Here is a 24,777-nt window from a genome sequence, read left to right on the forward strand (position 1 = left end):
AGTATTCTACAAGAAAAGGGCTAGGGATGCTACCCAGCTAAACACGTCTGCCACAATCTGAAAAAATGCTTGCTCTTTGCTCAGCATGATGGGATCATAGAATCAGTAACTTGACACAAGATGTCCTCTAGAGAGCATTGGACTGTTTACTTTGTCATGAGTGTCACCGACCCCCAAGCTTCCCCTAAGCAAGATATGTTCCCTGATGTTCATGGTGCAGCCGCCTCTTCCTTCAGGGAATGCCCCCTTTCAGAGAGTTATTGTACCAAACAGGAACCCATTGGTGAATCAGTGGATCTTCTTCATCTGCTGCTCCCTGATGGTCACAGGAGCACCTTTTGTTCTTAGCCCACTCATTGTTGTTATTAATAGTTTTCCTCTTGATGCGTTTTAGTAATTTTCTGACATTTTGTAGTCTAAAGATTTGCATTTTTAATAACATTTGATGTAGGGACAAAGAAGAACAATTTCACTGTAAAACTTTTAACAGTAGGAATTAATTCCACTTTTTGAAATTGGGCCACCCTATGAGGGAGTGGCCGAAACATTTTACTGCTTGCTGTTCATGTTACAAACTCTTTACTGGTATTAACTGACTCCCTGTAACTTTCATTGCAAACGATTTGCCAGTAGTTACTTGGGTGAACTTACATCCTTTTCTTAGGCATTAAACCCTCATTCGAAAGGGGATGATATACTTGACAACAAGATGGTGATACTTACAGTTTTTTCTCTCTGGGAACCTGGATACTGCTTATCGTTTTGGAGGGTGGTATATTTTTATCACTGGTGTGCACCGGATTGCTTCTCTGGCAGAGGCATTCCTGACCTCCATTATATTCCTTCGTCAATGCTTCGATCCTCTGTTGTTCAGAGATCAGATTCTGAAAGTTTTGTTCCCATCACTGCTGTGCCTCCTTAATCTGAAGTCATCTGTGTAGAAACAAACGATAACATCTCCGGTTTAAGGGCTTAAATGTTTTACATTCTCACTTTGATTGAATACAAGGCAATTCTCAAATTGTATATTCACTGCACGGAAATTGTTCTGTGTCTTTTCACCATGGCCTCCAATTACATCCTTAATCACACTGCACGCTGCTTTTCACATCTGTAACGTGCTTCATCCATGGAGAGCCTATGCCCCCATTTATTAGCCTCCTTGGGAGTTTTTTAGGTTCCACTGCATCCATATTTAATGCATTACCTCATCCCAGGGATAGAACTGATCCCTGAAAACAATACAGCTCTGTTCCCAGGCTTCTGAAGAATTATGGGAGAGTGACCTCTTATTTCCTCCCAGCTAACACGCATGGACCCTCTTGGTGAGGCCTAGCTTGACCCAAACTCTTTGCCCCACAACAGTGTAGCAGTCAGTGCTCACCGGAGTCTAATCCATCCCCATATTCTGCCTTGTAAGGTGGGCATGTCCCCCTTGCTCACCTCCTTTATTTCACTGTTGCCTGGTGATCCCTCAGCCTTTTTCCCATCCCTACCTGTGTTCAGTCACTCAGGTCGAGACATGGAAAGCTAGTTCCTCTGGATGTTCTGTTCACTGATGTCAAAGTGCTGAATGTTGCATCGTGTGGAACCTTTAAGTCTGTATTTGCTCTTCTCTGGGCATGCCGCCTTTGTCGCTAATATTTGTTTGGCCCATATAGTTGGCACGTGTTCTCCTACTACTGACGAAAGCAAGAAAAGGTTCCCCTGGACTCTAGGTTATGGGTAAGATTCACATCCAATCCTGCTGCTCACTCACAGATATATCAGCATGAAACATTAACTCTTCCTTTAGTTTACAATGTTTCCCCCACTATGGCATGAATCTAGAACCAAACTATTGACTACTGACTCCTATCGAGATACTTGGGCCAGTGCTGGGCGACTGTGTATAATGCTGTCACTTCAGTAAGTTACTGACATCTAGTACTATTTATTTATTTTATTTTTTACAACTTATAGAGCGCGCAAATACCCTTGGGTGTCTCGGCGCTGAGGTCAACTGGGTCATGTATGTTTTCGTTGCGACCAGAAATCTTCTGTCACCCCATGAAGCCTTGTTAGTACGGGGAACAGGCAAAAGAAAAGCTGAAGCAGAACGGAGGGATCGAGAAGGGTTATAGAAAGAGAAAGCTTGTTTTAGATATCCTGGTCCTAAATCTCGGGTGGCCTTAAAGGCAGTGCATAAGGCCTTAAATTTGGTTCTTGATCTTATGGGCAACCAATGTGGCTGAGTAAGGACTTTTGTTACTGAACTGAATTTAGGTGTGCCTGATATAATTCTTGCGGCAGCATTCTGCACCAGTTGGAGCTTTCGTATTACTTTTTCCTTAGCGTTTAAGAGGAGGGCATTACAATAATCAGTTTTTGACATTACTAATGTGCTTATTAGTGTCTTACTTGCATTGTCGGGGAGCCACGGTATGATTTTAGTTATCATCTTTAAAGTGTGGAATGATGAAGAAACAATAGAGTTAACATGAGGGAGAAAGGAGAGTTTATCGTCAAAGATTACTCCTAAGTTTCTAACCTTGGTGACTGGGCAGGGAGGAGATCCTAATTCCTCAGGCCACCAAATAGATGACCAAATAGGAGAGAGATTTCCAAAGGTCATGACTTCTGTTTTTTCTGAGTTCAGTCTTACGCAGTTATGTGCCATCCAAGAGCTGATGGCTAGCATTCCCTCTTGGAAGCTTGCTGCCACTACTCCGCCATCCCTATGCACTGACAGCACAAGTTGGGTGTCGTCGGTGTAGGAGGTTAACCCCATTCCGAATGCTCTGATAATCCGTGCTAGGTCCGACACGTATATATTAAATAGTGTCGGACTTAAGGATGAGCCTTGTGGGACCCCACATGGGAGAATGGAGGCGGGGGAAGGGAAACCGCCAAGGGCAATGATTGAGTTCGGTTAATGAGAAATGAGGCTAGCAGAGTTTTTGCAGTGTTTTTAATGCCTAAGGACGAGACACGGTCGATCAAGGTGGCATGATCGACCGTGTCAAAAGCGGTCATGTGTTGGGCTTTTTCACAGTGCACTGGACCCACTGACTCGGAGGACTCTAGGGATGGCTTCCTGTCTCTGTGGCTGCATCCTAATGTGTCCCGCTATTTTGAGTTGGAGCTCTTGATTGGGGGCATGGCAGGCCATTGCTCTATAATCCCAGGGTGCTCTTGACATGCCATATTTTGCCACTGCTCAGGATGTCTATCTTTACTGGAGCATGTCTGAGCCCATTTAAGGCATATTGGAAGGTAATTTAGGAGGTTGTAAGCAGGCGTTACAGAACCCTGCAGAGATTGTGAAGATTAGGTTAGTTTGCTTCTTCTTGCCGAATAATCTGATTCAGTCTGGCTTTTGAAAGGGCTAAGTTTCTTCTTAGCACATTTCTGCATTTATATGCCACAGAATTTCAACATAATATTTCAGTGTGCATTTTCATACCTTTGTTGATCTGCAGTTGTTAGGGTCTTTATACCATCAGTTACAGTGAGGGTCTCTCCTTCTACAAGCAAAGATTAGCATTTACAGGCAGTTCTTTGTTGCCTACTCCATGGAGAGGCAGGGTCAAGGAGTCTGAAAACGAATGCATTATCTATTACAGTTCTCAGTGATGCTTACTGTCCAGGCAGTGAGCTCAGAGGGGTCTGCAAACACACTGTCCTATATGCTGGTGGTGCCGTTAGTCAAGATTGCATAGCTGCTGTTTGACGCTCCATTGGTTAATTCCGAGAACACCTTTATTTACACACTGAAGAAGGAGCGGGTACCACTGATGTCGATTTGCTCTCAGGTTTCTCTTTGCTAAAGAAGACTTCCACAAAAGTACATATTTCCCAACCCCTTGCAGAGCTGCAGCTTCTGTGGGATCAATTAGAGAAGGTGGAATTTTGTTATCAACTGAGCAAACAAGACAGGCTTTTGTGTCCTCAGCCATATTGTTACCCTGTGGACTGGACCTTAGGAGGAAAGATATCACTTCTGTGCTCTCTCTCCAGGATGCAGCTCCTAGGGTCTCTGATTTCCTTGACAAAGCTCTAATGGGAACTTGCTGGTGTTTCCGTAAGGGGACTGATGAGCTAGAGGTAGCAAGCAATGAGACTATGATCAAATAAAATTCCCTCCTTGCTGTGAAGAGCATCTCTGGATGTTGTCTTTTGGCAGCTTGAAAGGGAACCGTTCAAGAAAGGGTGTTCTTTACAGAGAAGTATTGTAATTGTGGTTGCACAGTTTTCCTTTTTCAAGGATATCAAAGGGAGACGAATTACCGCCTCTGGCAATTTCTGGTTCATTGTGAGTAACCGTTGTGTATTTGATTCCAAGTGGCTGGCATTCAAAGGGGGGTATGAAGAAAGCCTCCCGAAACTGATGATCGCTTGAAATTTACAACCGGTGGTGGCAGTGGGGGTATCGATGAGAAAGAGTCCTACTTTCAGTGCACTACCGATACTGTTGCGGATTTGACTGATGAAAAACTGTGTCTGAGTCATTCTTAGCCAAAGGGTGCTCTTGCAGACATAAAGTAGAGGACGCATGTGCTACATAGGGCATTAGAAAAGATTCATTGTTAAGGAGGAAGCCTTTATTGCAAGCATAATTCAGAAAATATTTCTTTCATACAGTGCCAATGGGGATTTCCCTCTTTGGATGCGACATCTATTATTTTAGAAACGCAAGACATTTCAGTTTTGCTTCTACACTTTGTAGGTTGTCCGTCAGTATGGCCGGATCGAGAATCGGGCGTTTCCCCGGGAGGATTGAAGGCTGAGGTCCGGTGTTGCAGCAGTGAGGGCCGGTTTTGTTATTGTGGGAAGTCGTGCAGCAGTCCTGTAATATCAGCCCCAGTAACAAGCAACAGGACTTCACACATGAGCCTGCCACTACCCCCCCCACCCACCCACCCCCACCATCCGGTGGCTGGTCAGACAAAATTGCCAGGGCTGCTTTGAGTACCCAGTCTGGCCCTATCCGTCAGATTTAATTATGTGTATGAAAGATTAATTTATCTTGATTAAATAATTAAACATATTATAACACTAATAGCCAGGCATCGGAAATCACTTTGCAGGTTCAAGACACTCCATTTTGCACTTTGAAAGATAGTGTATAGTATTTCTAATTATATAGCGCTTTCCTACCCTGCACATAGCCCAGGACGCTTTTTGCATTTTCCTGTAGCTACTCCAACTTTATCGGTTCATAACCCTGATTAACTCATGGAAGTACTCTGAGTTGCTTCAGGGTTGAGGAAACCTTTGGTTGCATAGTTGAAACTATTCAGAATGCTGCTGCACGACCCCTGATGAATCTCCGCGGGGAATCTTTTGCAAAAATTGGCCTGAGGGATCTTCAGTGGCTTCCCTTGGAGAAGCGTGTTAAATTCAAGGCCCTATGTATTTTACACAGACCACTCTCTAAGAAAGGTCCCGCCCTCTTGAGATCATGGGCTACTCCTTATATTCCGGGAGGGTTATCTAGAGCTTCCTCAGCTCACCTGTGACAGATCCCCAAGTTTGACAGATCTCAGTGGGGTGGCCGCTCCTTTTTCTGTCAAGCTCCCAAACTTTAGAACACCCTTCCCCCCGAACTTTGCCAGCAGTCTAATAAAGTTTCCTTACTTAGGGCCTTAAAGACCTGGCTATATCGTAGTTAGATCAGCTGGCTAAGTGAGCAGTATGTTGATTGAGCGCTGTGAGACCTTCGAGTAGCTACGTTCTATATAAAATTAATAGAATAGAGTAGTGTAGTATTGATTGTAATTTGGCCTAAATGGAAAAAAACTGGGTACAGTGTGTGAGATTCGTTGGTGTGGCCTTGCGTATAAGCACTGGGTATTGCAGAGAGTGTGAAAGTAGACGTAGCCACAGACGTATTAATGTAAATGTTAGGAGTGGCGTAAAAGTGAAGCAATTCATTCTGCTTGCATAATATTGAAAACAGTATTTCATAGCACTCTCTCGCTAACCATATTAAGAATGAGCATCTTGATACTGCATTCTCCCTACCTCTCCAATCACCTTGCTTCTCGGTCCTGGTCAGTACCCCGTTTCTGCTGCTTATTCCAGGCCACTTCACTACCAGTGAGCATCCCCCGTTGTTCTGCCCCAATCCTTTACTCCTCCTTCTATGCAGAATCTTTCTCGTTCCATCATTTTGAGCCTACTTCCATCTCTGTCATTACCTGGGTCCAGTGTTTTGTGAGCTGCTTCCTCTCTGCCACCCACCTCTGAAAGGTTAGATGTTGCTGAAGTTATACCTCAACCAGACTGAAATGATCCACTGTTGAAAATTCCAGCATCTCGCTCATCTTCATTCCCCCTTACCACCTGGCTTCGAACTTTGGGACTGAGGTGACTGACACAATGAGGTCCTCTCCCTTGATTCAGTTGACACCACTTCTGCCTGTCAGTAAACTCTGTTTAATATCAAGCTTCCGCTCTGCCAAGAACCCTATTCATGCCCGTCTGCTCAACAAGTTAGACTACTGCAACACTCAATTGCTACTTCACACCTACTACTGCCATCATCATGCTTTTGATGCAGTATTCGGCTTCATCACACACATTTTGTTAAACTATAGACTATTCAAGCCCTACTCTTAAAGGCATTTTACAAGGGTGCCTACTGAGTATGTTCCTCATTCTGGTATTGGAATCATTCCCTGGTCTTGCACATCCTTACATTACGAACATTATCTCCTCCTACTTTCCCCCATCTGACGCCTCCACACTCACAATCTCATCTTCTCAAAAAACAGAAAAACTTTTTTTTGTCTATTTATTTACTTTTGAAGCAATTGCTGCACCCGCACTTTGCCTTCAGATGTTTAAAGCCATTACTATACCTCTGAAAATAAAACGAGGATGGGATTAGATTTGCATGTAATAGTGCTTAATATTTTCATGAAAGGTATTGCTACCTAACAGCTTGATCCTACTAACACTTAAGGGTGCGTTCCAAGTTTGGCTGTCAGTTCTATACTTCAGTGGGAGTTCATTTACGAAAATGCCAGAAGTAGTTGAAGTGACTTCACCCGCTTTCATCGCAATTGGCAGCACAGGATAGCCGTTTGACACACATGTTGCTCTTCAACATCTAAGTAGTTTCTGCCCAAGTATATAAACTGACTAGCATAAAGAAACCGGGCTTTTAGAGTGCTGTTTACTTTTTGGTCCTGCCACTGTCACCATGAATCCTGAGACAATGTGTAGCGACAGCAGTACCATGGGTGGTAAACTAGGATAGCCGTTGCTACTCCTGGTAAACCTTAATGGAATTCCATGTATGATGTGGGGGTAGCATGGCTAATGCTTCAGGCATACTATGGATAGGAAACCTTTTCAAACATTGGTTACATCTCTAAACTGCAGTAATTTTCTACCACTTTTCCAAAGCTTCCTTTGGGGAACCCTACTCTAATATCTTGTTAAATATTTATTTTTTACTCCAACTATATTCAAGGCAACTGGCCCAGTGTGTATGGGAAGAATATTTTGTCATAGATTGACGTATAAAATAGAAAATGACATTCTACATTGTACTACGTCTCAAAACAAATATGTAACAAATTAGAACATTTGCCATTCATTGTGCTACACTTCACTGAGAACCATAACACCCCTAAAGATGTTATTAAACTTTGCTGTGCTGAAAGTAATATTTTGTACCCAGTGTGCTTTAAAATGCTTACTTGCCACATGTCACCTAGAAGAATGACCCCCTTGTTAGTTGTTGTCCCACAACACCCAAGGGAGCCCCCTAAAGGTAGTAAAGTTGCGCCCCCGGTGGAGGCCAGAGGTAGTCTCTGTAACAGAGGGCTATGAGAGTCCTGGCTCTACGGTCTGCAACAGACGTGTATCAGCCAGGCTGCGCCATCTGTGTAAATTCAGATGGGGCGCTTGGAGGACATGCCATGCTGACTGTGTCAGAGGGGGGAACAGAGGTCAGGATCTGCACTCTGTTTACTAGAGTGAGCTCAGAGGCCTCTGCACCATAGTAGCACAGGCCTCTGGCAAGAGCCGGTGCAGATGTCAGACCTTGCAGTCTGTGAACCAGGGTGACACAGAGGCCAAGCTCTACGGTAGAGCTCTTCAAACCTGTTAATGGTGTACCCCCTCCCCCCCCCCCTTTCCACACGTGTACAAAAATGTCATCTGTCACCCAGAAATAGCCAATCTATTGCCTCACAACTATTCAGTAAAATGGTAAACACTGCAAGAAGGTTTTGGAGTGGTTTAAGGGAACACACAACTCTAGACAAACCCGATTGGCATAAGTGTTTTTTTCAGTTTTTTACACTACCTTTAAGCAGGGTGAAAACCACCAAGCAGGTCAATCGTTTCAAGTGATCTTGTGGGGTAAGAGAGGCATATTAAATAATAGTATCCAGAAGCAGTGTCCTGACTTTTTTGGACAAAATAAAACCAATGCGTGGAATTGAAAAAAAGTAATTGAAAAGATTGTAGGTAAAATGCGTCATGGGTTTAAGATTGCATCAAAGATGTTTTGACATACATGAATGGTTATTTATGCCTTTTGTTTTTTCACTTCATATTCAGCTAGCAACCTGGCATGTGTCGTGTATGGCATCTCCAGCAGAGTTGGGGGATTTTAACGCACGTTGCATGCTGGAATTTTTGTTTAGCCTAGCTATACAATGTTAAATACTAAACTACTAATCCCAGCATGCAGTGATCTGTGAAAAAAACATGACTGGAGGAACAGGTGTCAGAAAACACTGGACCAGTGGGTAGCTCTGAACATCATATTTAACAATTGGAATACAAAAATAAACTTTCAAAAGTGCAGTAAACTACACTTGCCGGCATGTTATATAACCTGTCAACCTAAAAGTCTCTACAGCATGACCCTTTATCAGAAATTAGGGGGTGAAAGTTTGGGGGTTATTTGGACGTTCCTCTTACAGGCGGGGAGTGACTGCCAAAATGGTTACTTCTGCTCTTTGCTGTCATTAAAAGCACTGTGTTGTTTTTCAGCGTGATGTTTGTGTTCACCGAGTGCAGACTTAATTTTTCAGTCTCTGTGGTCTGTGTAAAAGAGGGACCATAGACGCCATATGTGTGCCGGAGTAAGCACGGAGGGCAGGCTCGGTGTAAAAGAGGAACCATAGACACCATATTCTGCACCCTGCGCGCCGGAGTGAGCATGGAGGGCAGGCTCTATGGTCTGTGTAAAAGAGCGACCATAGACACCATATTCTGCAGCCTGTGTGCCGGAGTAAGCACGGAGGGCAGGCTCTGTGGTGTGTGTAAAAGAGCTACCATAGATGCCTTATTCTACAGCCTGTGTGCCGGAGTAAGCACGGATGGCAGACTCTATGGTCTGTGCAAAAGAGGGACCATAAACACCACATTCTGCAGCCTGTGTGCCGGAGTAAGCACGGATGGCAGACTCTATGGTCTGTGCAAAAGAGGGACCATAAACACCACATTCTGCAGCCTGTGTGCCGGAGTAAGCACGGATGGCAGACTCTGTGGTCTGTGTAAAAGAGGGACCATAGATGCCATATGTGTGCCGGAGTAAGCACGGAGGGCAGGCTCTATGGTCTGTGTAAAAGAGGGACCATAGACGCCATATTCTGCAGCTTGTGCCGTGGCAGATTCTGTGGTCTGTGTAAACGAGGGACCATAGATGCCATATTCTGCAGCCTGTGTGCCGGGGTAAGCACGGGAGGCAGGCTATGTGTAAAAGAGGGACCATAGATGCCATATTCTGCAGCCTGTGTGTCGGAGTAAGCACGGAGGGCAATCAATCAATCAATCAATCAAGACATTTGTATAGCGCGCTACTCACCCGGAAGGGTCTCAAGGCGCTGGGGGAGAGGGGTCCGTCACTGCTCGAACAGCCAGGTCTTGAGTTGCCTCCTGAAGGAGAGATGGTCCTGGGTTAGCCAAAGGTGGATGGGGAGAGAGTTCCATGTCTTGGCTGCCAGGTAGGGAAAGGATCTTCCACCGGCGGTGGCTCTGCGGATGCGTGGAACGGCGGCGAGGGCGAGGCTGGTCGACCGTAGCTGTCGGGTGGGCGTGTAGAAGGTCAGGCGGTTGTTGAGGTACTTGGGGCCCAGGTCGAGGAGAGCCTTGTGTGCGTGGGTGAGGAGTCTGAATGTGATCCTCTTGCTGATGGGGAGCCAGTGCAGGTCTCTCAGGTGGCCGGAGATGTGGATGTGTCGGGGGATGACCAGGACGATGCGTGCGGAGGCGTTCTGGATACGTTGGAGTCTTTTCTGAAGTTTGGCTGTGGTTCCGGCGTAGAGGGTGTTTCCGTAGTCCAGTCGGCTGGTGACGAGTGCCTGGGTGACCGTTTTCCTAGTTTCGGTGGGGATCCATCTGAAGATCTTACGGTGCATGCACAGGGTGTTGAAGCACGATGATGATATGGCGTTGACTTGTCTGGTCATCGCGAGGGAGGAGTCCAGGTTGAAGCCCAGGTTACGTGCGTGGTCCGTAGGTTTGGGAGTGGTGCCAAGGGCAGGGGGCCACCAGGAGTCGTCCTAGGCGGAGGGCGATGATCCCAGGATGAGGACTTCCGTCTTGTCTGAGTTCAGTTGCAGGCGGCTGTTCTTCATCCATTCGGTGAGGTCTTTCATCCCTTCGTGTAGGCTGGTTCTGGCGGTGGCTGGGTCGTTGGTGAGGGAGAGGATCAGTTGGGTGTCGTCGGCGTAGGAGATGATGTTGAGGTTGTGTTGGCGAGCGATGGCAGCGAGGGGGCTCATGTATACGTTGAAGAGGGTGGGGCTGAGCGATGATTCCTGTGGTACGCCGCAGATGACTTTGGTGGCCTCGGATCTGAACGGGGGGAGGCGGACTCTCTGGGTTCTTCCGGCGAGGAACGAGGTGATCCACTCCAGTGCCTTCTCTCGGATTCCGATGTTGCTGAGGCGTTTCACTAGGGTGTGATGGCAGACAGTGTCGAACGCTGCGGAGAGGTCCAGGAGGATGAGGGCTGCTGTTTCCCCGTTGTCGAGGAGGGATCTGATGTCGTCAGTGGCTGCGATGAGGGCGGTTTCGGTGCTGTGGTTGGCTCGGAAGCCGGATTGCGAGTGGTCGAGGGATCCGTTTGTCTCGAGGAATGCGGCAAGCTGTCTGTTGACGGTCTTCTCGATGACTTTGGCAGGAAAAGGGAGGAGCGAGATGGGGCGGAAGTTCTTGAGGTCGGTGGGGTCCGCTGTTGGTTTCTTCAGGAGGGCACTGAGCTCGGCGTGCTTCCAGCATTCCGGGAAGGTGGCGATGTTGAAGGAGGCCGTAATGATGTCCCGGAGTTGGGGTGCGATTATGGAGTCGGCCTTGTTGAAGACGTGTTGGGGGCAAGGGTCGGTTTGGGATCCGGAGTGGATGGTGTTCATCGTGCGGATGGTGTCTTCAGTGCTGACCGGGGCCCATGCGCAGAGGGTGGCGGTGGGTGGTGAGGGTCCGGCGGTTGGGTGCGTGTTTGTTGTGCCGAAGCTGTTGTGTATTTCGGCGATCTTGCGGTGGAAGAACGAGGCGAGTGAGTCGCAGAGGTCTTGCGAGGGAGTGATGTCGTTGTTTCCGGCGCTGGGGTTGGAGAGCTCTTTGACGATGCTGAAGAGTTCCTTGCTGTTGTGGGCGTTGTTGTCCAGTTGTTCTTTGAATGCTGTCTTCTTGGTGGTGCGGATCAGCTGGTGGTGTTTGCGGGTGGCGTGCTTGAGGGCTGTCATGTTGCCTGTGGTCTGGTCGTTGCGCCAGGCTTTCTCGAGGGTGCGGCAGTTCTTCTTGGAGTTCTTAAGTTCGTCGGTGAATCAAGGGGTTTTCTTGCTGTTGTGTCTGCAGGGAGGGGTCTTCAGTGGTGCGAGGTCATCTGCGCAGTTGGTGATCCACTGTGTGCGGTTGCTGGCTGCTTCGTTGGGGTCCGTTGTGCTGGCAGGAGGGTTCTGGCTGAGGGAGATGGTGAGCTGGTCGGTGGTGATCTTGTTCCAGTTCCTGCGGGGAACATGTTGCGGGTGGTGGTGGGTCGTGGTTCTTTTGAAGCTGAAGTGGACGCAGCTGTGGTCAGTCCAGTGCAGTCCGGTGGAGTGGCTGAAAGAGATGTACTTACTGGAGGAGAAGACTGGGTCCAGCGTGTGGCCGGCGTAGTGGGTAGGGGTGTTCACCAGTTGCTTGAGACCGATGTTGGCGAGGTTGTCCAGCAGGGTGGTGGTGTTGCTGTCCTTGTTGTTCTCCAGGTGGAAGTTGAGGTCCCCTAGGAGGATGTAGTCAGCGGAGGGGAGAGCGTGTGGGCTGATGAAGTCTGCGATGTCTTCGCTGAATTGTGTGCGTGGTCCTGGAGGTCTGTAGATGAGGATGCCTCTGAGTGTGGTCTTGGGGTCGGTGTGTATCTTGAAGTGGAGGTGTTCGGCGGCATTGAAAGTGTCGTCGGAGCTGGTCGTGATGTGGATGGTGGATGATGTGGAAGGGCAGGCCCTATGGTCTGTGTAAAAGTGGGACCATAGACGCCATATTCTGCAGCCTTTGTGCCAGAGTAAGCACGGAGGGCAGGCTCTGTGGTCTGTGTAAAAGAGGGACATAGACTCCATATTCTGCAGCCTGTGTGCCGGAGTAAGCACGGAGGGCAGGCTCTATGGTCCATGTGAAAGAGGGACCATATACGCCATATTCTGCAGCCTGTGTGCCGGAGTAAGCACAGATGGCAGACTATATGGTCTGTGTAAAAGAGGGACCATATACGCCATATTCTGCAGCCTGTGTGCCGGAGTAAGCACAGATGGCAGACTATATGGTCTGTGTAAAAGAGGGACCATAGACGCCATATTCTGCAGCCTGTGTGCCGGGGTAAGCACGGGAGGAAGGCTCTGTGATCAGTGTAAAAGAGGGAGCATAGACGCCATATTCTGCAGCCTGTGTGCCGGAGTAAGCACGGAAGGGCAGGCTCTGTGGTGTGTGTGTAAAAGAGGGACCCTAGACGCCATATTCTGCAGCCGGTGTGCCGGAGTAAGCTCGGAGGGCAGGCTCTGAGTCTGTGTAACACAGGAAGGCATGGATCCGAGCCTGTGTTGCAGAGGATTAAGGCCACGTTCTCTACAGTCTGTGTAGAATGAAGCTGGTAATTGTGAAGGTTAAGTAAACATCTAGGATCTGCCACCAGGTGGCGCCCTACATCCGCAGCAATACCAGAAGAGATCTGTGCCTTATGTGCCGAGCAGGCCTGCTGTTGATTTAACAGATGTGATGGAATTACTGACACAACACGTCAGTCAGAGCGTTCCGAAGCAGATGGCATCTTAGCGCAGCGGAGCAGAGAAAGGAGAGGTGTCTGAGGCCGCGCGGCTCTGGACTGCGACGCCGCCAGACTCTTAAACAGCTGTAATCTGTCATATCTAGCTCCCTGTCTGCAGCGGCGCCCCAGGGTTCGAAGCAACTCGTGTTAGATGCGGAGTGAAGATTGTCAAACTGTTTCTAGTCAGAGTTGTACAACCGCGCTGAGCTCTTCGTCTGACCAGTTGGCCACAATCACTTCTTTGTAACGAAGCCATGGAAACTGCTACTAACTGTGCTGGCTGCACCTCCCCTCACGACTGCACCTGCTCTGACGTGACGTTTTCTTCCTTCCACCCATTTTGATTTCCTCCCAGTAATAAGTGAAGTTCTCATCAATTCTGACTCTGGCGACTCTCCCAGTCCAGGGCAGCCAAATCAGGGAACCCCTGACCCAGCCCTGCCTCTGCCTGAGCTGAAACAGACCTCCCATCCCAAGGGCCGCTGAAGGCTGGTCCAGGGACGACGCCCTCAAGCCCCATCTTGATATCACCCCACTTGCCCCCCAAGAACATCTCAGCAGCAGCCGCACGGTCTGCTTTCGCCAACAGCACTGCCTTTCTTACCTTCGCACACTAGTATATGTAGTAGACCCTTGTACTCACTACCATTCCTATGTTATCCATTTGTATCTCTTCCTTGTGTGACTTTGCAACTTGTACATTTGCAATTTTTTCTGTTTGTATATTTTATGTAACTCATGTAATCCTAAATCCTTATGTATCGCAACTGGTTCTTTTGTAAAGCGCTCTGACTCCTTCGGGTAATGTTCGCGCTATATAAAATCGCATTAAATGAATAAAATAAAAAATCAATAAAAAGCACGTTAAAGTGAGGTAAATGTTTAGAAGTCAAGGTCTGACTCGGGCAACAAGCTGATCTTCTGAAAACCCAACGGCTTTGATGTTAGGGCCTCATTAGCCCATTGACCCTCATTCAGTCGAAATAATTTGGTCATATGGTGGGCTCCGCGACTGTCTAGAAGATTAGTCGAGACATACATATTTGTTGACAGGGCCATTTATTGGACATTTCAGGAACCCCACTGTGTATCCTCTCCCACTCTCTTGGCATTGCATATGTGTGACCCTTTGTCTGTAATATATTAGTGTGGGATTCTCCTTCTCCGTTCTGAGGGTGTCCTCTGAAAGGGAGAAGAGAAGGTCCCATGGGCACCCCTGACATCTTGCTGCAGGCGGGTGCAGTCACTTACTACTCTTGTCGGCTGCAAAGCGTAAGACGGAGTGGCTACTTGAAAAACGCTGCTCTGTCTCTCATAATGTGCTGCCCCACTGCGGGTGTGAGCGTGTGTCTGCCCTGGGGTAATGGCAGCATCTGTAATGTGGCACACTGTCCCTGTTTGCACGGGTGCACCTATTTAAAGGGGCTCACAGCATAGACAGGGGCACCGCACCTTTAGTGTAATGCGGGCCATGATTAACTCTTGTTTGGATCCCTGAATGTAGGGATCCGACTTGTGTAGCTAAAGGAGCATTTATTCTGTGTATTCGTCGATCCTGTCCGTTTCTGATGCCCCAAATCAAAGCGCTTTCTGTTTTTCAGCAATCCCTAAGGAACCCGTCAATGGAACTAGACTAGTTTGCAGACGCTTCCCTCTCAGGGCTTTTCAGTGGTAATATTTCTCCTGAGGCCTGCTGAAGCAGCATGCTGACATTTACCTTTTCGTGTTCGAGGCGCCGTGATTAATTAATCACTTCACTCACCCGTTCCCTGTGCTAAAATTCTAGGTTGGGATTCATGGTCAGACCTCTTTATCCTTCTCCCAATCAACCCCTCCGCCTACCCCATGTTACCTCTCCCTGTTGCTTATGCAAAGGCGGCTAGTTCATGAACCTTCTCTGACAGGGTAGGCGACTCAGAAACAGCGTACTCATGTCCTATCTCTGTGAAGAAATTAGGGTCTGAATGGATGGTCGCTGCTTTTTATGAGGGGAGCCCTGCGAGATCCATTCTTTATGGATACAGCATTTGAAACTAGGATCTAGCCTCTTTCTAGCCCCCCCTTCCTAGTTTGACGGATAAGGGGATCAACCTAGGCAGTGACGAATGGCGATGTGCAGAGGATCACTGAATTTGGCATAATAGGGGTACCTATTGGAGCTCAGATCGCCACCACTGTTAAAATTAACTATAGCACCTACGACTGACCCAGGACCATCTCACCTTCAGGAAACACCTCAAGACTTGGCTATTCGAGCAATAGCGGCACCACCCCCCTCCCTACAGCGCCTTGAGACCCTCACGGGTGAGTAGCGCGCTCTACAAATGTATTGATTGATTGATTGATAGCGCTTGGGTCCTCCCTACAACACGTTATCATTTTTGGTTTGTTCTTTCTGAGGCTGCAATTGATTCATTTCAGGAGCTAGACCCAAGTGCCTTAAAAAGCGTCCTAGATGATGGGGTTTAAACTCTGATTCCAGTAAAAGCACACACGCCATTTTCAACCAATATTTCTCTTGATTTAGTGACTAGTTTCATGCAAACATCATGTTCGCATAGTAACACAAACTGTGCCTCGAGTTCTTCTTCATTCAGGAGTACAAAAACACATTTTCCTGCTAGCTTGGCCATAAGCACCGATCGAAAAATTATTTTTAACTCATTATAGATTATTGTTAGCTTTATTTCATCAGTCCTGTATCATCTTAATGTTGCATGTGCAAAGTCTCCTGCAGCCATTTCACACTTCCACCAACGTCTACCAATATTGTGAATCAAGGTTGGAAATTTGTTTGCAAAGGGGCTGTTTTCACCACCAAAAGTCCATTTTAGTGTGCAAAATAACAAGTAAATCGTGCCCATGACTGGTGGGTCAGGTGAGAACACTAAATATTTGAAAAAAAATAGAACTGTACACTAAGTATTCCCTCCTCTTTGTCCACAGTACCATCATTTGAAGATTCTTTTCTTTAGATATAAAGGATTAGGATTGAGAGCCCTGTATATTATTCAATGTGTCATAGTAAGAGTTTGCATTTGATTGCAGAGGCAAATAGTTACTCATTGATGTAAGATATTATCATGTGTACGCTGTAAACATTTACACTGCTCTTGGCTTTTTTCTGAATCAATGCTTTGATGTTCCATCAAGTTCTCAACTAGCAATAGGTTGAATGTTTGGAATGTACTATTAACAAAGCAATGTTCCCTTGTAATATAAAGAGACACACCAAATGAATTGACTGAGTCTTCAACCTAATTCTCATTGGGCAAATATAAAGTTACATATTTTCCATGCAGTTTTCAATCCAGCACATTTTTTGCAAGCAAAATGACGGGTTTTAGCAGAAAATGTGTTGCAAGAATTTTCGAAACTGATGTGGCCGCTGCTGCAAGGCATTTTTTTCTCCAACCAATGACCCACAATATATTGCGTGCTTTTTGCATATGAGAATGCTCTTGTGTATAATTGTTACGCTGCTTGGCAATATGGATTCTGCATAATTTTTAGAAAAATTAGGCGTACTGCCCAAGCAAAAAATCCCAAAATGGCAGTGTCTCCCGTCCCTACATAAAAACTTTGCTTGGGATATTTCTTAGATAACTGAAAAGTAGACCAGAAATCTAATTCCAATAAGAACATAGGGATATACATAAAGGACATTTTAGGCCCTGACATTTGTGAACCATTTTTTGGGGGTTGCGCCTTTCTTACAATCTATTCCTTTAAAAATGACTCACAGCGAGAAGCATGGATGATCCTTTTGTTGTCCTATAATCATAACTAAAAACATGATGGACATTGTAGAGAACAGAATAAGTACATGACCGGTGCCTCTACTGAGTGTCCAAACAAGGTAACCTATGTGCCTGGTAGCAGTTGAGAATTTGAGCTCTCCGATGATGCGTGCATGGGTGATCCTGTTGATAGCGATATCTACAGCATGTGTTCGTTTGGTCTTTCTCCTCAACAGCTGAAGCCAGTGGCTGATATGTTCAGTGTCTCCAAAGATATTAAGCGACCTCATCCAGAAAGTGTATGTAAATACTGTACCTTATAATGTATGCATTCAATACAAATGATCATACAGTTTTCTAGTCGCTGCCCCCATCTCTGGTAACTTTGCCTCTCCATTTTCTCTGTTGTCCTCGAGGGACCCTCCCTGAAATCTAGCTTTATTGTGACTTTGTGTTCTCCCCTACTCTAGAATAGATTATCTTCATACGTTTACATTGTTTTCTCCAAAACCCGTCCAGGCAGTCTGGTTTCATCTTCAACGTAAGGCAAAATGCTTGCAATGAATTTTTATTCCAGTGTTTAAGTCGTTCTCTTGATCCTACAGTATCTGAGTGCTACCTGACCTAAATTCGTAAAATGGCTCCCTCTGTCCTCACTCTCTGTATAGGCTGTCCCATCTGTCTCCTCGTAAATGCGTCTATGCCCTCATGGGACTCTTGGAGGACCTTGTGCATTGTATAACACTGTACAAATATGTAATGAATACAAAATATTTTTAAAGGAGTCTTCAACAAAAGGATGTCCACTCTCTCTGAAAATGTGGGACCAGTCACTATAAAAAGACGTGAGTGGTAGGCCTGAGAAACAGCTGGCTGGAGTTACTGCATGATGGGATCGCGATATAAATTCCGTCAGTAGCCCTCCATCATTCCACTGAGTGGCATGGTCATAGTGACTTTTAACAGTGGGTTGGGGCTAGTTTCTTTCTTCGACTCTTATCCTTTGAAAGCACAACGTTTTTTCTTTTTAAAAAAGGTCTTTTAGGTTCTTGTTGAATAAACCTAAAGATGCATATGGATACGTTAATTGTATGATTAGGTTTGTTCCTTTGATTCCAGGTATCAATAAGTAGTTTTGTGTGCCCACTAGAGGAGGCAGGAGTTATACTATATACCTATGTCACTTCTGCAATTCAAATTCAAGAAACAATGTAGGCCAAAGCCATATTGTGTGAAGTTCTTGCCCTGTACACAATCTGGAGACACACATTTTACCCCATTTAAATTATTCGGAAAGAGGCTGCTGAGCTGGGGAAAGTTGTGCTCGTCGTGGTGTATGGAGTTTCGCCGATCGGGTACTGATGTCAAAACCAAAATGTTTTTAGTTTTTTAAATTGTCAGCTGTGATTAGCTTACAAGTCTGAGTAATAATCCGTAGCTGGGAATTCTCCTCAGGTTAAAGAGTGTCCACTACAGTAACCTTGACCTCAGAGAGTGCTTGTAAGAAGAGGTCAAATTACCTGTACTGATGAATTCATGGAGTGCAGAAGTACGCCACAAAAGTTGCTGATGTGACTGATTCAAGAACTCATTGACGGTCATATGGCCTATGTTTGTGCATTTACCAAGCATGCCCACCTAATTTGCATAAATCAACATTACTTTTGAAATATTTTATGATGGAGTTGCCATATTATTCTGTCAATTCGTGTATGTTATGAGAAAACGTGTTATGTATTCACTTAATGTGGAAATTCGGCTGCCTTAAAGTGAGATCAGCAATATACTCATTCTTGTTTGACTGCCCTTTCTGTATTGATTTATTGTTTCTAAAGGCTAATATGTAGTTTGTTTTGTTGTTGTTTGCATCCCATCTCTGCTTCTCAGCGCTTCCCACTTTTAGTGATGTGCAGCGCATGATTTACTTAGAGGTAACAAATTAACAAGATTTACCTGGCACTTTCATTTGCAGGTCTAAAATTCCATACATTTCTTCCTTACCAGTAAACATTTTGCAAATGCTGAGATATTCGAAATGTATTTCCATGACAAGGTGTTATGGTCGAGTTCGGTTTTTTCTGTTTTTACAGATCAATACAGTTGAAAAAGGAACCTGTTCCCTGTCTGCAATTACTTTTGCTAATAGACGAAAGATTACAGTGGGTTTTCCTTATGAATGCTGCTGAGAGCTGTCAATCATGACTGCAAGGGTGATAGCTGTGGAGATTGACAGCAGGGGTGGGGTTGGAGGAGGAGGGTGTTTAAAAAACCGATCAGATTGCCCAGTGAAGTCTTGTTAGTTGTTGACGTGTTGAAATGCAGTGCTACGTTTGCCAGTAATGTGTCGTTGTTTTCCTTAAGACTACTTACATAGTTGCAGAACTAGCACCTGACAGACATCCAAATGTGAATGTGCTTTTTCTGGTTCAATAGATGTGAAAATACACTATTTCCAAGTTATTTTTTTACTAGTAAAAACAATGAAGGATTATCTTCTATAGGATAAACATACATTTGGATAAATACAGATGGAAATGGCAAAAAAGAGAGCACACCCACCCTTGACTCCTATAGTCACGTTCATTCAATAAATGTTGATAAATCAGATTTGTAATGTTGTAAGAACAGGTCTGGAAAACAAATGGCTGTATTTTTTTCCCTATAGAGACAAGAAAAGTTCAGCACTAAAGATCACCAAGAAGAAAACGAGAAGGCGACACACTGATGTAAGCAAAATGTGTATTCCTTAATGTGAAATTCTCTTGTGCTGGCTGGATTGATGCCATCCCAAAAATATGACACCACGTAGTATCTCGAAGACCACACTTGAAACTTTGCTAACTAACTCCTTGGAGATTGAGCTGGGGCACGTGATTACATGAGCGAAATATAGATGCAGCGCCTTGTGGATTGGGGTGGTTAGAAACGTGTGTGTGTGTGTGGGGGGGGGGGGGGGCAGCAGTGCGCAAGTCATGGGTCAATGTTTAGCAGGAGATCATGTGGGTGAAGTCACAGCTTTTATATTTGCCAGACCCAGGTGTGAGTGGCTCATGAAATCCATATTTTTGATTCTCGTTCTGGAACTTACTGTACTGTTTAGTATGTTATTAAGTCAGGACTACAGGACCCAGCATGCAGTATAAACCCTGGACCGGAAGTGCTGCTCACGCAGGGTCCTGAGCAATTGCTGACCCTGAGGTTTTAGCCACTGCCAAGCCTCCCGCCACGACACAGTCTTCAAAGAAAGTACTGCAGTGATGTTTGAACACTCCCCCAGTACTGTCTTGGGAACTCAGTCTGTATACAAGTAATGTTCTCTGTGTGTTTAATTGTTAACTGCATCATTCACTGTTGTGGTCCACACCAGACGCCCACATACGCCCATCGCCTCTAAAGGTGTCCAGACGGTCACATTTCTCATGTGTCTTTCTTTGTAACTGTGCTCTGATTCTTAATTATATTGCATAAATTATTGCATTGGCACTCTCCCTACTTAAGGAAGCCTGAGGTGTGTTCCTGTTTCAATATTTATAAGGCGCTTAATGATGCTGTCAAGGCCGCGAGGCGCTGTTTTGCATCGGGTTCCTTGACGCCCAGGCTTCGCAGTGCATTTTGAGAGGGTGCTGTCTGTGCTTTGGCCTTGTATGGCACAAGCTGCAGACGTACGTGAAGTCTGACAACATGACGCGTGCACTGCGCTTAAACAAAGTGTTAGATTAGATTTGGCCGCGCACTCGATTACGTTCTATTAAATTACAATACTATTTGGTTCGCTGCCAAAACAAATATGGCCCACCCCTTAGGAAACCGCTCAGCCATCCTCTGTGTAGTGTTTTTATGGTGAACTTGAAGCTTTTATAAAAGTTACTTTTACAGGAGTTACTTTGTAACCATGGTGGTCACTTTCTCTTAATATATTCCACGTGAAGGACCTTTGGCGGACTAGAGCACCTTCTCACACTGATACCTGGCAGAACAGGATGAAAGAAGGTTTGTTTTCCCTCCTTTGGTGGTCTCCGTGAGGTATCGGTGTTAACCGAGAAGCGAACAGATGTGCCGCCGCGTCAGGATCACAGTAGCAAGATGGCGCCGGGCCAGGCAATTGTCGCAGCGCGCGGCAGTGGAAATATGGAAGCAGCATCAGCGCCCTTTAAAGATGCAAAAACATCTGTTTGGCAGCAGATTGTTTCAAACGTTGTATTTTTACGACAACAAAATATGTCGGATTAGTTGAGCGAGAGTCCTTGTGTAACCCCAAAGTTGCTGCAGACTGGGCCGGCTCTGGGTGACACCTAGGGTGACCAACTGGCATTGGTGTAAATTCAGGACGGCGAGTGTAAAAATTCAAGACAAAGGGTCAAAATTCAGGACACAAATTCAGGACAGGAGGTCAAAATTCAGGACAAAACTTCAGGACAATAGGTACGTTTTACAGACACGTCAGAGGTCGCGCAATTGTATATAAGTAAGCCCAGCCATTTCCAAACATATTCAACCATTTGCAAACCTATCCATCATGTATCCTTCCATCTATCATTTCACTCATCCATCCCCTCATCCATCCTTTCACTCATCCTCCATTATCCATCCATCCATCCAACCTTTCACCCTATCCATCTGTACACTTATCCATCCACTCTTCATCCCATCCATCCATTCACTCATCCATTCAGCCATTTACCCTTTCACCAATCCAGCCATCCTTTCACTTACTAATCCTTCCACCCATCCACTCTTTTAGTCATCCATCCATCCTCCCTTTCTCTCTCCATTGACCCTTTCACTTAGCTACCCTTCCTTCCATCCATCCACCCACCCATCCATCCATCTACTCATCCAATCATGAATCCATCCATTGACCCTATCATTCATCAATCTATCATTTCACTCCTTCACACATCTATTCATCCTTTTGTCCATCTACCCTCCCTTTCACTCACTCATCCATCCTTACATCCACCCTTTCACTCATATGTCCATTCATTCACCCTTGCACTTATCAATTCATCCATCATTTCACTCATCCACCTACCCACCCATCATCCACCCAACCATCCATCCACCCACCCACCCACCCACCCACCATCCACCCACTCATCCATCCTTTCACCCACCCATCATCCAATCCACTGATCCATCCTTTCACCCACCCACTCATCCATCCATCCATCCTTTCACCCACCCACTCATCGTCCATCCATCCTTTCACCCACCCACTCATCATCCATCCATCCTTTCACCCACCCACTCTCCATCCATCCATCATTTCACCCACCCATCATCCATCCATCCTTCCACTCATCCATCCATCCATCCGTCCCCTCATTATCCATCCATCCTTCCCCTCATCATCCATCCACCCTTCCCCCTCATCATCCATCCTTTCACCCACCCCCTCATCATCCATCCATCCATCCATCCTTCCCCTCATCATCCATCCATCCATCCTTCCCCTCATCATCCATCCTTCCCCTCATCATCCATCCATCCTTTCACCCATCCATCCCCTCCATCCATCCCCTCATCCATCCATCCCCTCATCCATCCATCCTTCCCCTCATCCATCCATCCTTCCTTCCCCTCATCCATCCATCCCCTCATCCATCCATCCTTCCCCTCATCCATCCTTCCTTTCATCCATCCTTCCCCTCACCCATCCATCCATCCCATCCATTTATCCTTCCACTCATCCATCCATCCTTCCACTCCATCCATCCTTCTCCTCATCCATCATCCTTCCCCTCAATTGCTGCTATTATTTCACCTGAGGCTTGAGCCGGGTGCTTGAAACTCCTACTGGTTTTTAAAACTCGGTTTTACTATTACCCTCTGTGTCCTTTCCCTCCCCCTGGCATCAGCGCGCTACGCTTCACCTTTCAAGGCGCTAGAATCACGCACCGATTTTGGGGTGCGGATTCCTCGCCCTCAAGTATTTTTAAATTTTAAATTGCACTTGGCAGATTACTTGCCTCTGCACGCACTCACTGGCCGAGTTAGGGCCGGCATTACTGAGGGACTGGGACGAGTGCTCAGTGGCGGCCATCTTTGTGAGGGCTTTCCTCCTTTGCCCCTCAGGCGCCATATAAAAACAGAAAATGCACTTCTCTCTGTAAATTGCTGCTATTATTTCACCTGAGGCTTGAGCCGGGTGCTTGAAACTCCTACTGGTTTTTAAAACTCGGTTTTACTATTACCCTCTGTGTCCTTTCCCTCCCCCTGGCATCAGCGCGCTACGCTTCACCTTTCAAGGCGCTAGAATCACGCACCGATTTTGGGGTGCGGATTCCTCGCCCTCAAGTATTTTTAAATTTTAAATTGCACTTGGCAGATTACTTGCCTCTGCACGCACTCACTGGCCGAGTTAGGGCCGGCATTACTGAGGGACTGGGACGAGTGCTCAGTGGCGGCCATCTTTGTGAGGGCTTTCCTCCTTTGCCCCTCAGGCGCCATATAAAAACAGAAAATGCACTTCTCTCTGTAAATTGCTGCTATTATTTCACCTGAGGCTTGAGCCGGGTGCTTGAAACTCCTACTGGTTTTTAAAACTCGGTTTTACTATTACCCTCTGTGTCCTTTCCCTCCCCCTGGCATCAGCGCGCTACGCTTCACCTTTCAAGGCGCTAGAATCACGCACCGATTTTGGGGTGCGGATTCCTCGCCCTCAAGTACTTTTAAATTTTAAATTGCACTTGGCAGATTACTTGCCTCTGCACGCACTCACTGGCCGAGTTAGGGCCGGCATTACTGAGGGACTGGGACGAGTGCTCAGTGGCGGCCATCTTTGTGAGGGCTTTCCTCCTTTGCCCCTCAGGCGCCATATAAAAACATACAGCGATGGCTCCGCGCAGCGGACGTGTACAGCGGGCGCGCCGGTTGCGCGCCGGAGTCAAGCCAGAGTCCTGCCCGTCTGCGCCCGTCCGCGAACGGACGGGGCAAGGGGCAGGACTCCCTGATCCAGCCAACAGTGAGTCACTGCAAAATAAGTCTAATCATCAACTATGTTATGCTAAATCAGAGTTGATGTCACTCAATCAGAAATCGGGCCTCAGCTGCTCCCACACTGTTCCGGCTAATTCACTACCCCCCTACTGTAAAACGTGTAACTCTACACTATCACCGTTCAGAGGAGAGCCTAAGGAAATAGCTAAATTAAAGCTGCTATTACTGAATTGTAGGTCCATGAGGAAGCATAAAGTCGAGATTTACGACTTACTGCAAAATAGGCAAACGGACGCCCTGTTCCTCACCGAAACATGGTTGGATGAAACATCCTCCCCGGAGGTTCTTGAAGCTATCCCCCCGGGGTACAGTCTACTAAGATTAGACAGACAAAAGCAACGTGGTGGGGGATTGGCTATAATCTATAAACAAGAACTAGAATGTGCACTTACAAAAGCCACCATACGTAATACAGAGTGCGGTATGTTCACCCTTAAAATACACCCCAAAAACACGGTTAACGGCCTACTGATATATCGCCCCCCAGGCAGCGTAGCTAACTTCGCAAACCAACTCTTGGACCTAATACATCAACCTGTAATCAGACACAAAAAGTTCCTGGTCTTGGGAGATCTTAATCTCCATTGTGAAGACAAAGAGTGTAAAGAGGCACAAATCGTGATAACAGCTCTAAACTCTGTCGGGCTTAGGCTACTATCTACTGCTCCCACACATCAGCTGGGCCATACACTGGACCCCATTTTCTCTAATTGGGAAGGTGTTGTGGCACTACTCCCGGTCCAGTTGGTCTGGTCAGACCACTGCATCGTCCCGTTCGAAATAGAA

The 24,777-nt window shown here is 46.4% G+C and overlaps 1 protein-coding gene across 1 annotated transcript in view; it reads left to right on the forward strand.

The window, feature by feature from the left end:
* PLEKHG5 (pleckstrin homology and RhoGEF domain containing G5) overlaps window positions 1-24,777 on the forward strand; it is a 565,287-nt gene that overhangs the window by 286,399 nt on the left and 254,111 nt on the right. The window contains exon 4 of the mRNA XM_078642616.1: window positions 19,658-19,718. Within this exon, the coding sequence (XP_078498742.1) occupies window positions 19,658-19,718 (61 nt within the window). The remainder of the gene's footprint in view (window positions 1-19,657; window positions 19,719-24,777) is intronic.

Source organism: Lissotriton helveticus, chromosome 5_1, assembly GCF_964261635.1.
Source record: "Lissotriton helveticus chromosome 5_1, aLisHel1.1, whole genome shotgun sequence".
NCBI classification, from domain to species: Eukaryota; Metazoa; Chordata; class Amphibia; order Caudata; family Salamandridae; genus Lissotriton; species Lissotriton helveticus.